Source organism: Hyperoodon ampullatus (assembly GCF_949752795.1).
Source record: "Hyperoodon ampullatus genome assembly, chromosome: X".
NCBI classification, from domain to species: domain Eukaryota; kingdom Metazoa; phylum Chordata; class Mammalia; order Artiodactyla; family Ziphiidae; genus Hyperoodon; species Hyperoodon ampullatus.
In genome coordinates, this window is record NC_136913.1 from 56,427,701 (window position 1) to 56,444,518 (window position 16,818).

At 41.3% G+C, this 16,818-nt stretch overlaps 1 protein-coding gene across 1 annotated transcript in view; it reads left to right on the plus strand.

Annotated features, from left to right (window-relative positions):
* The window catches only part of AR (androgen receptor), a gene marked incomplete at both ends in the record, with an annotated part of 171,872 nt that overhangs the window by 146,886 nt on the left and 8,168 nt on the right, over positions 1 to 16,818 (plus strand). The window contains one exon of the mRNA XM_079727036.1: positions 11,772 to 12,059. Coding sequence (XP_079583162.1) covers positions 11,772 to 12,059 — 288 coding nt within the window. The remainder of the gene's footprint in view (positions 1 to 11,771; positions 12,060 to 16,818) is intronic.

Sequence of the window (16,818 nt, forward strand, 5' to 3'; positions counted from 1 at the left end):
GACAAGGAAATCCCCAGTCCAAAATGGCAGTCACTCATTCTCCCCAACTTTGCATGCTGCCTCCTATGTCAGAGGATCTGACTCAAGCATCTGATTATTGGGCCTGCTAGGTGCTAGCCCATTGTTAAGTTGCTATGTTCACCAGTGTCACTGTTTCATATTAGGAAAATATCCAGGTTGGATACTGCAAGCATCTGAAAATGACCAGACACTGAAGAAAGGCTGACCTGCCTCATTCAGACTGAGGGTTCTAGAGGGCTCTAGTGGATAGCTGGAAACACCTGGAATCTGAAGCTTAGGGGCTTAAGCCTTTGCTCTTCAACAGATACTCTAATGTTGGGACTGGGTGCTACTCTCTTAGTGCATGACTCCTCCCAGTGGGACTGATGGTGTTTCCCTACCTCACAGGGATATTGTGAGGACTAAATAATAGAGTTACCAATTCATGTAGTCATGAGCATCATGATTGTTGTTTTCTGTAATATGACTTGGCATTAACAGAGTGCCCTTTGATTGCTTTTAATTGTATATGATAGCATCAGGCACTGACTCAAGTGGATGCAGTGAAGCTCTGGCTCAGTTACTTGCTTTCCACAGTGTGCTGCTGCTGGGAAGAAGCTTTGCTAATAGGACTCAAAGTGCTACCTTGAACAAGAAGCCACTGTGCCTATCTGAGGCTCCTGTGGCATTTTCACTTGGTTATTAGGCAATTCATGAGTTTCCTCTTACCTCCATTTTGCTGGACCACTGCCAAGGAACTAGATCTTAACCTCAGGCTCCATCATTGAGCTGAAGGTAGTAGCTGATCCACAGAAGTTCAGTAAACAAAGACCAGATTTCTGATTTTCCTGGAGAAACACCCCCAAGAAGCCAGCCAGCCTCTCTCTTCAAACAGACCAGGAGACTATAGTCAGACATTTATTTTCTCCCTATTCCCAAAGTTAATGTGACTCTGCTTTTAGGAACACACACACACTTGAACTTTTCATAAAGCAGGAGGAAGGCAAAATCCAAGAACCAGTGCCTACTCTCTTGTTTTCTATTAAAGTTAAGATGATGGAGGAAAGTAGATAAGACTTTACCTCTTCTAGCTTTAGTGCCCCACACTGTTCACTCACACCATACACTTGCTTCTCCAGCAAGTATGAAGCCTTGTTTTTCTCCCAAGCCAGCCTCAACATTTTCATTGATGTAAGAGGAGAGTTCCTTAGAGTTTGTAATATCTTGCTATGCTCTGACTCTTCCTCAGAGCCTCCATATCGAAACTAGTTTCCTTCTGGTGGGTGTGCAGTCTTTGAGGCCAGGGGCAGACAGGTATGAGGGTCAGAAGCACTCTTCCAGCCTTGCCTGGGACCTGCATTTTCCACCCTCTTCCTTCTCCTCTCTCCATCTACACACACACACACACACACACACACACACACACACACACAGACACTTCTTTCTCCTTCCCCTGACTCAGCAACATTCTGGAGAAAAGCCAAGGAAGAACTTCAAGGAGGGAAGGGAGTCTCCCCCTCCTTGGGGCAGAATTTTAATCTCCAGGCCAACAAGAGGTTCCCTAATGTGGATTGAAAGGCTAATGGGGTTTATTTTTTAACTGCTTTCTATTTGTTTGAATGTTGCATATTTCTGCTAGTGAATTTTCCTTTAATAAAGCCATTAATACACCAGTGGTATTTTCTTATTTACAACAGACTGACAGGACTAATGCTGTTAACATTGGGCCTTTTTTTCTTTTTCGTTTTTCTCTCTCTTTTTTTTTTTTTTTTCCTCTCGTTTGCTTTCCAGGTCATGCTGACCTGTTCGGCTTGGACTGTTTCACATTTGTTTTTAATGTCAGTTTAAATGTAATTGTAAAAGCATGTATGCTCTAAATTCACGTAGTTACTTTTTCCAGTAGAAAAGCCTCATATGCGAAACCATTTCCAGGCTCTGCAATTTCACATGAGCAGGTTTTTGGTAATGACCTTGTGCCCCTCACCCAGGATGGCATCTGGACAGTGAACCTCTTTCTTGTGGCTCAGTAGTCAGAGAGAGGAGACTTGGAAATAGTTTCTGCCAGGTCCTGTGCTTTGGCAAGCATATGCAGAATTGCATATCATTCTATTATTAATTACGTTTACTCCTCCATGAACTAAAAAACATTAGACTAAACAGTCCAACATAAACCTTGAAAGATAAAATTCAATATTCTATTCCCTGGCAATTCCTATGACTCAGAATTGGGACTGGGAGGAGAATGCGGGCGTGGGAGGAAAGACCAAGAAACCTTCTTGCCTGAGAGAATTTGGCCTACACTTATTCGTGTACACTTACACTTGGATGCACCCCTACTAATCTCTCACTCTATGACTGCCAAGACCTGGCTCTGTTCCCTGTCTCTTATCCTTGTCCTAATTCTTCCCCACTCATTTCCAGCTGACCCTTCTCCCCACTAACATGCTACCCTACCTGATAAAATTGAAAGAGTACTACCGTAAAAGTCAGGATACCTGGTTCTAGTTCCTGCTTTGCTACTATCTAGCTGTGTGACCTTGGGCAAGACTTAGCTTTGGCCTTCAGTCTGTTCATCTTTATAATAGGGATTTGTTTCAATGGGAAAGGAAGAAATAGACAAGATCTGGGGCTTTCAAACATTTTCTTGGCAATGGAATCTTTTCTTCAAACAAAATCTGATGCAGAGTCCCAAATGAAGATACGGAATAGAGCACTGCTTTGAAAGAAGGAGGGTTTATTGGAGCCACATTCTCAGGCCTACTTTACCTCTTCTCAGGGCCCTTTAAAATCCTTGTGGCTCCACTACTGTACTAGACTGATGTCTGGGGAAACTTCTAATTAGATTCTCTCTCCTAATTGATTTAAATCCCTGTGGAAACTCTATATGTTTCTTTTTTTTTCTTTTATAACGTCTTTATTGGAGTATAGTTGCTTTACAATGTTGTGTTAGTTTCTGCTGTATAACAAAGTGAATCAGCTCTATGTATACCTATATCCCCATATCCCCTCCCTCCCACCATCCCTATCCTACCCCTCTAGGTGGTCACAAAGCACCAAGCTGATCTCCCTGTTTCATCAGTTACCTTTTTCAGAGAGAAATTCAGCTGCTTGAGATAAAGGGAATGACGTGGAGCAATGTGGGGTTTAGCAACTAGCAAGAAAGAGTAAGAGGCATCATATATTGATGTGCAGAATTTACTGTGTGCTAAGCACCTTACATGTAGTCTCTTAGGTAAAGTTACAACAACTCTGTGAGGTAGATCCTATAATTATCTTAAGATTCTTGAACCTGTCAGTTGGGCCCTCAACCTTTGACTTGAGACCAGTTGACCAAGATGGAAGACAATATTTCTTATAGGTTGCCACCCTAAGCAGTTTTTCAGAATGTTTTCTAGCTAGAGATTCATTCTTGGAAAATGTCATAGCCTGCCCATTGATATACACTTTTACAGAATTCAGAGTACTTTCATTGAGATCATCTCACTTTCTCCAAATAATAGTCCTATGCAGTAGTCAGGTCAGATGAGAAAACTGAGGTGTAGGAGAAATCAAGGGATATGTTCAAGGTCAGACATCCCATAAGAATGTGAATACCACCATCAATAATAAAAAGCCCTTTCTTGTGAATAACATTTTAGAACTTTGATGTCATCATTGCATTCTGCCTCCTTAAGTACAGTGAAATTTTCACCATGCTACAGTCTTGGAGGGTTCTTCTGGTGGTGGAGAATCTTCCCTCTACTCTGAGACACCACCACAGTGTCTATATTCCTCTTTAACAAACTTATTAGTTAGGTGCTAATGTTATCCCCAATTTATAGATGAGGAAATTGAGGTACAGAGAGGCTAAGTCTTGCCCAGAGTCACACAGCTAGTGAGCAATACAGCCAGGCTTAACACTGAGCCAGTCTGACTCCAGACTTTTTGCTGTTAACTAGTACCCTTTGTATATATATCAAGAAACTAAGAGCAAAAGAAGGAAAAGGATGTTCTGGAGATCATACAGTGAGCTCCCCTGGATCTTAATCCAGTGTTCCTCTGAATATCTAAACCTAAAGTTGTACAGTGAGATCCCCTGACTCTAATCCTAGTGGATGGAAAGATGGTTGGCATGATTTAAGCCAGAGGCCACAAATTGGTTTTCCACAGGCCAAAATTGACTTGCAGAATTGTTTGTCCAATACAAACAGTCTTAGATTGCCCCTAGGCAGGGCATCAATCACTTTCCCTGTCCCCAGCCCACCCTATTTATGTTCACTAGGCTGTTTTAGATCATTTGCATATCTGCCTGACTAGTGAAGATATTCGAGTTCATGACCCATACATTTAAGCATTATAATGTATAAGCACCTGCACACACACACACATAATTTCAGCCATTCACATAAGTACAGCCTAGTCTGGTTTCACAAAGAATTTGAAGCTCTGCACCAAATGTACCTTTGTGCTTAGTTAGCATTTAGAATTACACTTAAGACCTGAATTCAGTTTTATAGGCAGTTATATGCTGAAGAAACTCAGTTACTTTTTTTCATCTCCTAATGTGTCACTCTTCCCTTCCCTCCTCTGCCATATCTGGTTCTCTGCTAACCCTGCTGTCCCTTCTTCCCCATGTCCGAGTTTGGTCTCCTATAATCCAGTCAATCTCTACTCTTTAGGAATGTATGGAGAGTGAAGAAAATCATTTTGGAGGGCTCACTACGTGCCAGGCGTTCTCTCTCATTTAGTTCTCATAAGTGACCTAGGAAGCAGGAAGCGGCTCCCCCATTTTACAAAGGCGGAAACTGAATCTCAGAGAAGCTAGGCAATGGGCTCAAAGTTATTAAGCTAGTAATTGATGGAGCTGGGGTTTGAATCCAAGATTTTCTGATTCCAAAGACTTGTCTATACCCCAATTTTGTAAAGAGGGTATATTAGTTTTCCACTGCTGCATAACAAATTACCTCATATTTAGTACCCATTTATCAGCTCACAGTTCTGTAAGTCAAAGCTACAGTAATCAATACAGTATGGTACTGGCACAAAGACAGAAAGATAGATCAATGGAACAGGATAGAAAGCCCAGAGATAAACCCATGCACATATGGTCACCTTATCTTTGATAAAGGAGGCAGGAATGTACAGTGGAGAAAGGACAGCCTCTTCAATAAGTGGTGCCGGGAAAACTGGACAGGTACATGTAAAAGTGTGAGATTAGATCACTCCCTAACTCGATACACAAAAATAAGCTCAAAATGGATTAAAGACCTAAATGTAAGGCCAGAAACTATCAAACTCTTAGAGGAAAACATAGGCAGGACACTCTATGACATAAATCACACCAAGATCATTTTTGACCCACGTCCTAGAGAAAGGGAAATAAAGAGAAAAATAAACACGTGGAACCTAATGAAACTTAAAAGCTTTTGCACAGCAAAGGAAACCATAAACAAGACCAAAAGACAACCCTCAGAATGGGAGAAAATATTTGCAAATGAAGCAACTGACAAAGGATTAATCTCCAAAATTTATAAGCAGCTCATGCAGCTCAATAACAAAAAAACAAACAACCCGATCCAAAAATGGGCAGAAGACCTAAATAGACATTTCTCCAAAGAAGATATACAGACTGCCAACAAACACATGAAAGAATGCTCAACATCATTAATCATTAGAGAAATGCAAATCAAAACTACGATGAGATATCATCTCACACCAGTCAGAATGGCCATCATCAAGAAATCTAGAAACAATAAATGCTGGAGAGGGTGTGGAGAAAAGGGAACACTCTTGCACTTCTGGTGGGAATGTGAATTGGTACAGCCACTATGGAGAACAGTATAGAGGTTCCTGAAAAAACTACAAATAGAACTACCATATGACCCAGCAATCCCACTACTGGGCATATACCCTGAGAAAACCATAATTCAAAAAGACTCATGTACCAAAATGTTCATTGCAGCTCTACTTACAGTAGCCCAGAGATGGAAACAACCTAAGTGTCCATCATCGGATGAATGGATAAAGAAGATGTGGCACATATATACAATGGAATATTACTCAGACATAAAAAGAAATGAAATTGAGCTATTTGTAATGAGGTGGATAGACCTAGAGTCTGTCATACAGAGTGAAGTAAGTCAGAAAGAGAAAGACAAATACCATATGCTAACACATATATATGGAATTTAAGAAATAAAAATGTGATGAAGAACCTAGGGGTAAGACAGGAATAAAGACACAGACCTACTATAGAATGGATTTGAGGATATGGGGAGGGGGAAGGGTAAGCTGTGACAAAGCGAAAGAGAGGCATGGACATATATACACTACCAAACGTAAAATAGATAGCTAGTGGGAAGCAGCCACATAGCACAGGGGGATCAGCTCAGTGCTTTGTGACCACCTAGAGGGGTGGGATAGGGAGGGTGGGAGGGAGACGCAAGAGGGAAGAGATATGGTAACATATGTATATGTATAACTGATTCACTTTGTTATAAACAGAAACTAACACACCATTTTAAAGCAATTATACTCCAATAAAGATGTAAAAAATAAATAAATAAATTTTAAAAATAAATAAAGAAATAAATAAAAGAAGTCTGACACAGCATGACTGGATTCTCAGCTCAGTGTCTCACAAGGATGAAATAAAACTATTGGTCAGGGGCTTTGTTCTAATCTGGAGCTCACAGTCCTCTTCCAAGCTCATGTGATTATGGCAGGATTCAGTTCCTTGCAGTTGTACGATTAAGGTTTCTGTTTCCTTTCTGGCTGTCTGTCAGAGCCTGCTCTTAACTCCCCGAGGCTGCCCTCATTCCTTGCCATGTGTACACCTCCACTTTCAAAGCCTGCAACAGAGAATCTTCCTTATATTGAATCACCCTGATTCCGTGAATACCTTTCCAGAAAGAGTCCAGTCCCTTTTAAGTCTTATCTGATTAGGTCAGGACCATCAAGGATAATGACCCTCAAAATTCAACTGACTTGTGACCTTAATTACATCTACCTAATCCTTTTATAACAACACCTATATTGGTGCTTGACTAAATAACTGGAAGAAGGTATGTGTACACCAGGGGATGGGAATATTGGTAGCCATCAAGTATACCTACCACAGGAAATGATTCTTTTATCCTTCAAATTCCATGGTGAGATTCAAGGAAGAGAAACATCCTTGACCTTGGGGAGAGGAACTTGAATTTTCTAAGACTTTGTAAACTTTACCACACCTTGCCTCTCCCCTGCCCAAGGATGAGAAAACCTCTGTCTTGAGGTAGCAAGGAATAAGGCTGGAATAGTGCCTAATGGTCATAGTGTCTATAGAAGCTACAGATTAATCACATCTACTTCTCCTGAGGGATGTACCATTGAACCTGATTGGAAAAATCTTTCTCTGTTGCTGTAGAGACAGCCCTCGTAGGAGTCTAATGCCACTATGCTGAAAAGTCAGTTCCCTATAGGGTCCAGGCAGCAGGATCCAGGCATGTTTTCAAGGGTTCTATTCCCCTAAATATTAGGTACAGACAAGGATGTGCCTTGCCAGTGTCCCTTTCTTGTCACTGCTTTGACCTACGATTGAAAGACAGTGATGAGATGCAAAGCAACTCACACACCATTAGAACTATCAACCTTTACTGTTCCCTTTATCCTGGCTTCATCACTCAATTTGAGCAAACCAATGGGTCTCTGTGGTAACACAGGGGCCTGACAAGCCTGTACCTCACATGAAAGAGTTAGATATGACTCTGGGGCTCAGGTGCAGGAGACAGGAGGGGTGTGGGGGTGGCCTTCATGGATGAAAACAAGGCCTTGGGCATTGAGTAACAGCTGAGACTAGCAAGCCTCATTGTCCAGCATTCCAAGTCGTCTAGCAACATGCTGGCCTCTGCTGCACAGAGAGAACAGAGGATCCCCCGGCAGAATGAATGGAATCTGATTTCAATTATGTTCAGTACAGTCACCCTCTTCAGGCAGAGAGGCCAGAACACCTGGTGCAGCTTGGGCCACCGTGGCCGCAGGGACAGCAGGTTACCCAGGTCCTGGAGGCAAGTGGGAATGTGGATTCTCTTTCTCAAGCAGATGCCATATAGGTCTAGAGGAGGAGGATATGAAAATACCAGCCAAGTTTTCATTAGCACTATGCAGAGAAGGGGAATTATTTTAGGTTGATAGATTCTCTTCACAGTCTCTGCACATATTGATCTTTCTTGTAATGAGTTTGCTTAGGTCCACGAGTCATCAGCCCACTGAGATCTGAGTCATTGGTGGGAGAGTCAAGGTGACAGAGCATACCACGCTGATTGCACCAGCACCAATTCCTCTCTGTGACGTTCCACCTTTTTGAAAAACCCATGGATTCTTCTATATACACTTCATTTGGATTTGTTTTTTAATCAATAGCATGAGTAGGGCATGACAAATGGGACAGCTGCCCCAGAGAACAGTCTAGATTCACAACAGTATTCCATAGAACTTTGTGAGATGAAGGATATGCTCTGTAACTGTACTGTCCATTGTAGCAGCCATAAGCCACATGTGCCTTTTGTGCACTTGAACTGTGGCTAGTGAGACTAAAGAATTATATTTTTAATTTTATTTAATTTTAATTAATTTTAATTTAAGTAGCTACATGCATCTAGTGGCTCTTGTGTTGGACAGTGCAAATCTAGAAGGAGTTCAGAGAGGCAGGTACTGAGATAGAGTAGAAATGACTAACTTACTCAAAAAGAGAGCTGGTATGGTACAGGGAACTCTGGATTAGGAATAAGAGCCTGGTTCTAGTCTCTGCTCTGACAGTAGGAGACCACACTCACTCTGGCCTCAGGCTCTCCATCCTTGACTTGAAATGTTGGATTAACAACAGAAGTCCTGGAATAATGGCTAAGGCCTGAATTCAACTTTGGGATACAGAAGAGTTTTAGGAAGAAATTAAAATATTATATGAACGCCTTCTAGGAGTATGTATATGTGTGTGTGTGTGTTATTTGCACATGCATTGCAGGGGCAAGAAGGCGGTAAAGCATTCACTTCAGTTCACCAGAGTCCCCACCATTCTCCTATAAACACACACACACACACTGTATTACTTGTGTAGACAATGAAGGTATATTAATTCTGTGAACCCCCTGGATGTGATGAGTTCTAATGACCCTTCCTATTTTGTCATGCTATGAATCTCTAAGCCACTATAGTTCCCCAAACCTATTTCTACTTTGGGCAAATGACTAGAGGAGTCTCATAGCTTCTGCCTTTTCCTTTCTGGATTTGATGCTAGTTACTGAAGTTTAGAGTCACGGGTGAGGGTGTAAGGCAGGGAGGATATAACCCTAGCCCTACTCCTCAACTCTATTGGGCTAGAAGTAGGGTTTAGGGCTTCAGACTCCTTGGGGATGCAGTACGATATAGTAGAAAGAGCATTGGCTTTATAGTCAGACTAAGTTAAGATTTTTAGGTTCTGTTTCTTGATGATAGCTGTGTTACCTCAGTTTACTCACTTGCAAAACAGAGATAGGAAATATTCCTCACCTCCTAAGACCATTGTGGAATTAAGTGATATAATATGTTTATGAAGTGAAGTATATAGAAGGCTCAGAAAAAATAATTAACCTTATATCTCTTAGTTCCCTCAGGCATAAGGCTAATTATATCTCTGTCTTCTCCCAGGCTGAAAGGGGGACTACATGGCCTGGCAACTTCTGAGCCCAAGGTCAGAAAGTACCAGTGATGGGGAAGAGAATGTCTACCTCTAGAACCTGTACCAGGGGAGCAGATCCAGAAGTCACTGCCAGTCTGTGGAGCTGCCTACATGAGCCCATGTCAGCAATGGGTTCCCCAGATGACAAAAAATTTTAGGGGCCATGCCAGTAGCTCTGGGACAAGATGAGCTTAGTCCTGCCCATACCTCCAGCTTGTGCCCTTGATGGGAGGTGGGAGTTGACAGTGGGTGTGCATATCTCCTTATTACTGACTGTGCCCAAACCTTGCAGAAGTGATTGTTGGACAAGGTCATCTTGAACTCTGTGTTGATTTTCCAGGCTTCCTTGTTATTTTACCCTGAGTTCTTCTCTGGGCTTTTCTTGCACCACCAAACCCTCTATTTTCTCCTCCTCTACCCTGGTTGTTGATCCAAACATGTGATTCATTCTTTCATTGATTTACTGAGTTGTACTATGACTGGAGTTTGCATTGCAAGACTTATTTTCCTAATTAGAGCTGAAAGTCAGTTCCAGATAAGTGTCTTCTTATTTGCAGGAGCCAGAAAGAGATCAGCAACAGGTCTTGTTGTATTTATACATTAAAATTGAGCAATCAGCTTCTCTCTTTGTTTTATACCTTTTAAATTTTATTATTATTATTATTTTAAAGGGATTAGAGATAAAGTGGTTTATGGTCTGTCCCAGTGCAACTGCCTATGCTAGATCTCAGAGTTATGACCTTTTCAATTATTTATATTTCTGCCAATATAAATGCTAAGGAAAATAGCACAAAGTAAACATCAGGAAGCTCAAGGACCTGTAAATTGTGTGTATGAGAGTACAGGGGGAGGATGGTTCTTAAGGTTTGAGTTTTAGATTATTCTTGTTTTTTTAAAATAATGTTATTTCTATCATCCTTTTTAATGGATGGTTCCCGTTTTACAGGCAGATTATAAAGGTAGGGACATTCTGTTATTTCTCTGATACAGTTGGGGATTTCAGACTTCAGCTTCTCTCTCTCCCCTTTACTAAAGATGAAAATCAATATATGTGTTACAGTGTATGTTCAACTATGAGTGTAAATGTCTGACAATACCTGGGGCTGTTATAGTTGAAGTGAGAAATGCTGCAACACCAGAAAATTCCCATTCATTGACCCCAAAGTAGGATGATAAGTCTAGTCCTTCTCCAACAGATCTGCCTTTCTAGTCTCCTTCCCTAGCAATCTGCTAGACATGCTAGACATAGACACAAGTACAACCTTCCCTTGATTTAAAACATTCTATATTTGCCTATCATCTGTGTTATAAAGCCCAAATTTCTTAATATGATATACATGCTCCTTTAAAGTCAAACCCCACTTTTGTTTTCAACCTCATAAATAACCAGTCTCCCCACATATACAATATACACTCCAGCCACACTGGTCTCTTTTTCCCCTAAACACTCAGTGCTTTTGTTTATGCCCTTTCCATTCCTCTCTGCCTGGTGAAATCCTCACTATTCTTCGAGGTCCAGGTCATATATCACCATAAACATTTCCTGACCCCACCTATGCAGAGAGATTGTTGTTCTTCCTCTTTTGTTAATACTCCTGTTGTAACATTCACCAGTTTGACATTTTCTAATTGTTAGAATTGTTAGCGGACATTTATTTCTCCTCTACCAAACTGGGTTAGGGCCTATGTTCTTTGCACCACCCAAAAGCAAAGGACTAACAATGGATGTCTGTTGAATGAACGAATGAGTGAATCATGAATATATTAGTAAATGATTTAATTTAAGGTCCAAGGTATGAATACTGGAGACTTCATTTAGGCAGAGCCCAATCGAAGGATATACTAGGTCTGTCTGGCAAGAGGATCACAGAGAAAGCAAGATATGAAAGTTTGAGTTAGGAGGAATTTAGAATGATGAATCATTTATTTAACCAGTGTTTAAACTGAGCACTTGTCCTTAAGGAGTTTAGAGTCTGTGACTAGGGAAAATGAACATCCTTGTTTTCTTAGCTCAAACAGCTTTTCTAACAGGGTAGCTGTGCTCTGTGTTTTTGGCCACTGATAATAAATCCAAGTTTCCCTTCTTTCCCAATAGCCCGGAAGTTGAAGAAAATTGGGAATCTGAAACTACAGGAGGAAGGGGAGGCTTCCAGCGCCACCAGCCCCACTGAGGAGCCAGCCCAGAAGCTGACAGTGTCACATATTGAAGGCTATGAGTGTCAGCCCATCTTTCTGAATGTCCTGGAAGCCATTGAGCCAGGTGTGGTGTGTGCTGGACATGACAACAACCAGCCTGACTCCTTTGCAGCCTTACTCTCTAGCCTCAATGAACTGGGTGAAAGACAACTTGTACACGTGGTCAAGTGGGCCAAGGCCTTGCCTGGTAAGGAAAGTGGGGGCATGGGATGTGGGAGATCATATTTAGTGAAGGCTCCTTTGGGCCAAGCACCATGTCTGTTTGCTTCCCATCCATTAACTCATGCAATCCTCACCATAACCTTGTGAGGGAAGAGATTGGTAGAAATCCCTACATTAAAAATAAGGAAACTCAGAAATCAAGGAGAATAGCAACATTATCGAGTATACCACATGCCTCACATCAGCACACAGCAACCATGTTTCTATGTTCAACCCACAGATTTAGTCAGCAAATGTTCCCATAATCATGGATCACATAGACATAGCCTTATATGCCTTAAGATGCTCTTCTATATGTACACACACAGGTTCACCCCAAAGACAATCTTGAGCCTAACTGATATTCTGTCTTTAATATTACTTGGAACCTATACCATGGGAACTCTTATAATATGGTATGATAGAAGGAACATGGGGTTAGGAGTCAGAACAGTTAGGCTCTAGTCTTAGCTCTGCTGGAAACTCATTATGTGATCCCTTCCCTTTCTGGGTCTCAGTTTTTCCATCTGTACAATGTGTGAAAAGTGGTTTGGACTAAACTGATGGTTTTCCAGTTTTACTTCAAGGAACTCTTTGTGCTCTTTAAACTACCTTAAGGAATTCCCTGGCAGTCCAGTGGTTAGGACTCCATGCTTTCACTGCTTGGGGCATGGGTTCGATCCCTAGTCAGGGAACTAAGATCCCACAAGCCACACCATGCGACCAAAAAAGAAAATAAATAAATAAATAAAATAAACTACCTTAGCATCATCATAGTGGAAGGAAACATTAGGTGATAGTGAAAGAAATATGAAGTGTTTTTCTAACTGCTGCATGGATACCTCCAGTGACGGGGAACTCCCTTCCTCTCTTGGCCATCTGTTGTTTGGAAAGGTCTGATTATTAAAATATTGGAGCTTAAAGAAGCCCCAGAGATCCTCTATCCAACAATTCACAAACGTTCCTTTAGCAGCCAAACTCTTTATTTCTCAAAAACATGGTGCACAGATCCAAGTGGAGATGGTTGATTTAAAGCCAGTGCCTCTCCCTCATTAACACTAGAGAAGCCTCAGATCCCTCTTGCAGAATCTTAGTGCTCTAGGGAACACAGTTGGGAAACAAGAGAAGCATAAACTCTTTAAGGGTTCTCTTAATCTTAAACTTCCATGATTGAAAGATTCTTTTGAAACATCAACAACCAAACCTCTCCTTGTGGAGTCAAAGATTAACCTGCCATTTAATAATAACTGCCAATCAGATGGGAATTTATGGTGAACAGAGCAGTTTCATATGTATTACCTGATTTGATCCTCATAAGAATCCTGTAAAGTAGGATTCTTTTCCCTGTTTTATAGATAAATACACTGCAGCTCTGAGAGGTGATGTGCTTGCCTACAGTTGCACATTCAGAAGGTATCAGGGCCAGAACTTGAGCCCACGTCCCCTCCTAACTCCAAATCCCCTCCTCATCCAACTCTACCCATAGTCTGTGTAGCACTCCTGTAGTTCTCTAGCCTCGGGCTTTACAGTGAGGGACCAAAACTTTATCCAAGGCCAGTTGGGTCATAATGTGGACTTGCTGCCTTGGAAGACATTGCACGTTGACTGTCAAGTCCCCTTTTTGTCTTTCCAACTCACAAGGCCCAGTTACAGCTACCAGATTGTCCCTAACACCTTCGTAGCTTGGAAAGCTGTGGTTGACTAGCCAATTAGATCCCTGGGAAGAACGCCCAAGGACTCTGGCTGCATATACACTGTGCTGAAAACAGAGAGTTCACACAGGGAAGAAAAAAATACAAAAAAAAAAAGGAAGAAAAGAAAAAGTTGCTTTAATTCTTATCACTTACTCAGCTGGGTGTCCTGATGTCATGTGTCTAACAGAGATTCAGTTTAATCTTTCCAAACAGTTGCCAGACAGCTTAATGTCTCATTTTATAGGATAGAACCTTTTCTTATATATGATTCCACTTAATCCTCATAGCAGTCCTATGAATCATAAGGACTTTCAGTCCCATTTCAAATGATAGGGTTCAGAGAGGTTAATTAACTTGTTCCATTTGGGCACTTACCAAAGGCAGCCAGAGCTTGGGCTCACACCCTCTGAGTTCTAGTTTGACGGTCTTAACAATAAACTGGTGCAAAGCATTATGGCACAATTTGTACAACTGGGAGCCACTGGATTTCCTCAGCCTAACCTCCAGGGCGGGAAGCCTTTTCCTTATATTAACAAGTCTGCAAGTTCATATCAGTTCACCATCTAGCTTGTCTAAGGAAATGATCTCTGACCCTGAGTAATTTAAAGAATAGTTTCAAAAGAAAGCCAAGTACCACATTCATTAGAACTGTTATTCATATTATCAATAATCACCTATACTAATTCAAGTTATTTGCTCATTGAACACACTGAGTTCCTGTCCTTTGAGAGGTACTGTGCTAAGTACCTACTCAGATCAATTTTGTTGTGAAGTTTTCTGTGATAGTGATGGTATATGTAAATTGCCTACTATAGCACCTGGTACATTAGTAAATGATAACTATTGAGGGAGGGTGAGTAGACTGTATGTACACAGTATATTTATAATCAGGTGTATCTGGCTTGGAATCTTAGCTATACACTAGTTGTGTGACTTTGAGCAAATCACATGTCTGCAGTACTTGTTTCCTCATTTGTAGAGATGGTAGAACAATTGCTACCTTGCAGATTGCTATCAACACAGAAATTAGGTATAAAGAGCATCTAGTATAATAGCTGAAACATAGAAGATGCTCTGTAAATGGTGGGTCATTATTATCAAGCTTGAGTGCTAAACCACTAAAATCATTTTAAGCTGCCACTAGTTTTTCCTAGAAGCTCATTCATGGGTCCCATAGATGAATTGTCTTCTTTGAAGACCTTGGCTGTCAGGTGCAATTAAGCAGCAAAGATTTCCTAACTGACCTTTCTTTGGGTATGTTCTTCCAGACTAGACATGAGACTGTAGGTTTCTACTGAAGATTGCTAAGAAATGATGTTGATTGGATTCTAGTGAGAAAACAGAATCTCAGGTTAGCCTCTGCTCCCTAACCTGTTTGGTGTGTTTCATAACCTGAAACCATTACTTCTCTCTGTTTCTCCAAAACAGCCTAATGCAGCACCAAATAGGTGTTGAGTGAATGAATGTATGTTGAAGGAAACCTGTAGGCTGGAACTACTGCTTCCTCAAGTCATCCCTTGATAGCCGTACTATCTGAGCAGGCTGCTTCAAAGGATGGGCATTAGCGGGCTAATTTTCCTATAGGTCTAATCTGATTACAATACCTAACTCTGTTCTCTAATGCCCAGCTTTTGAAGCAGCTATGTTGTTGATGCATATACAGTAATTAGGCTTGAGTTCTAAGCAGCTGTCACTAAGGACCGTTAATTAGTATTACAGCCAAACTAAGCTTTCCCTTTTTCTCCTCTTTGTTAGTTCTCTGGCATCTCAGGGAGGGAAAAATAATCAGTATTGACGGCTTCCTTGGTATTTGTACAGTTTAATCCTCATCGTCCCATGCACCCTCATATTCACACACTCACCAACCAAGGCTTTCCTTGATTCGCATTGCCTCCCACCCCAGGGGTTCAGGGTTCAAGCTCCCAGGCCCCCTCCCAAAGAGATTCTTTGATGTTCCATACTTGACCCTGTTTTTTTGTCTCCTGCTCGAAAGAATCAGTCCCAGGTATTCTCTGCTACAGAAGGGCTTCAGGCAGGAAATATTCTGGGGTCTGAGGCTCCAGCTAGTCTGTTAGCAGACTAGCTCCTGTGAAGATGTGAGGCACACGCCTGGGAGATAAGATGGCAGTCAAGGGTGGTGATGTGAGGAACTCTAGCATCCTGATGTCTGGTAGTCTTGGGACTTAAAGGAAAAAAGGGTAAATAGGGTGTGTGTGTGGCAAGAACCAACCAAACAGAACAATGTGTCTAGATAGTGTAGACTTCAGACCTGAGCCTATGGCTAAGAAAAAACTCATGACATTGGTAGTTCTTGAGCTGTGTTGTTCAGCAGTAGTATAGGAAACGCACTGAAGAAGAGAATTAGAACACCTGGGTTCTAGTCCCATTTCGGCCACATACAGTCTGTATGAGCTTGGGGAAGTCAGTTAACTTCTCTGGCCCTCAGATTCCTTGTTGGAAAAATAAGTGTCACATTGCCCACACTCTAGGGTAATTGTGAGGGTTAAATGAGGTCATCATCAGGAAAGTTAGAAGCATTATCCAAATTCATGTAAGCATTCCTAGTAATGTAGTTAAGACAAAATTTCAGATAATTCTGGATCTGTTAGGGAGAAGATAAATGAGGCACTGGTAGGGGATGAGCTCTGAGGTGATGCTTTAAGTATCCAACTATTTGGAAACCTCCAGGAGAACATAGCCATATCTGTTCTACCTATGTGGAGGCAGCATCTGGGAGCCTCTGTTCTCTGAGCTTAAGGGAGGTAATTTGGAGTTCATCTATAATTCTCATTTTATAAAATGAATATAATGAGGGTCCTAAGTCTAATTAATATTTCTCAAACGCCTACTCAAATATCTGAACTGTGTTATATACTAGAGAGGAAAAGATGAATAAGAAGGGAATGGTCCCTGTCTTCCAGAAGTTCTAAGTCTTACGGAGGAGACAGATATGTGCATAGATAAATTCCAGTACAGTGTAATGAGTGCTATAATTGGACGGAGCTACTTAAGATTCAGCAAGATGGTAAAAGAAGAATCACTAGGTCTTCT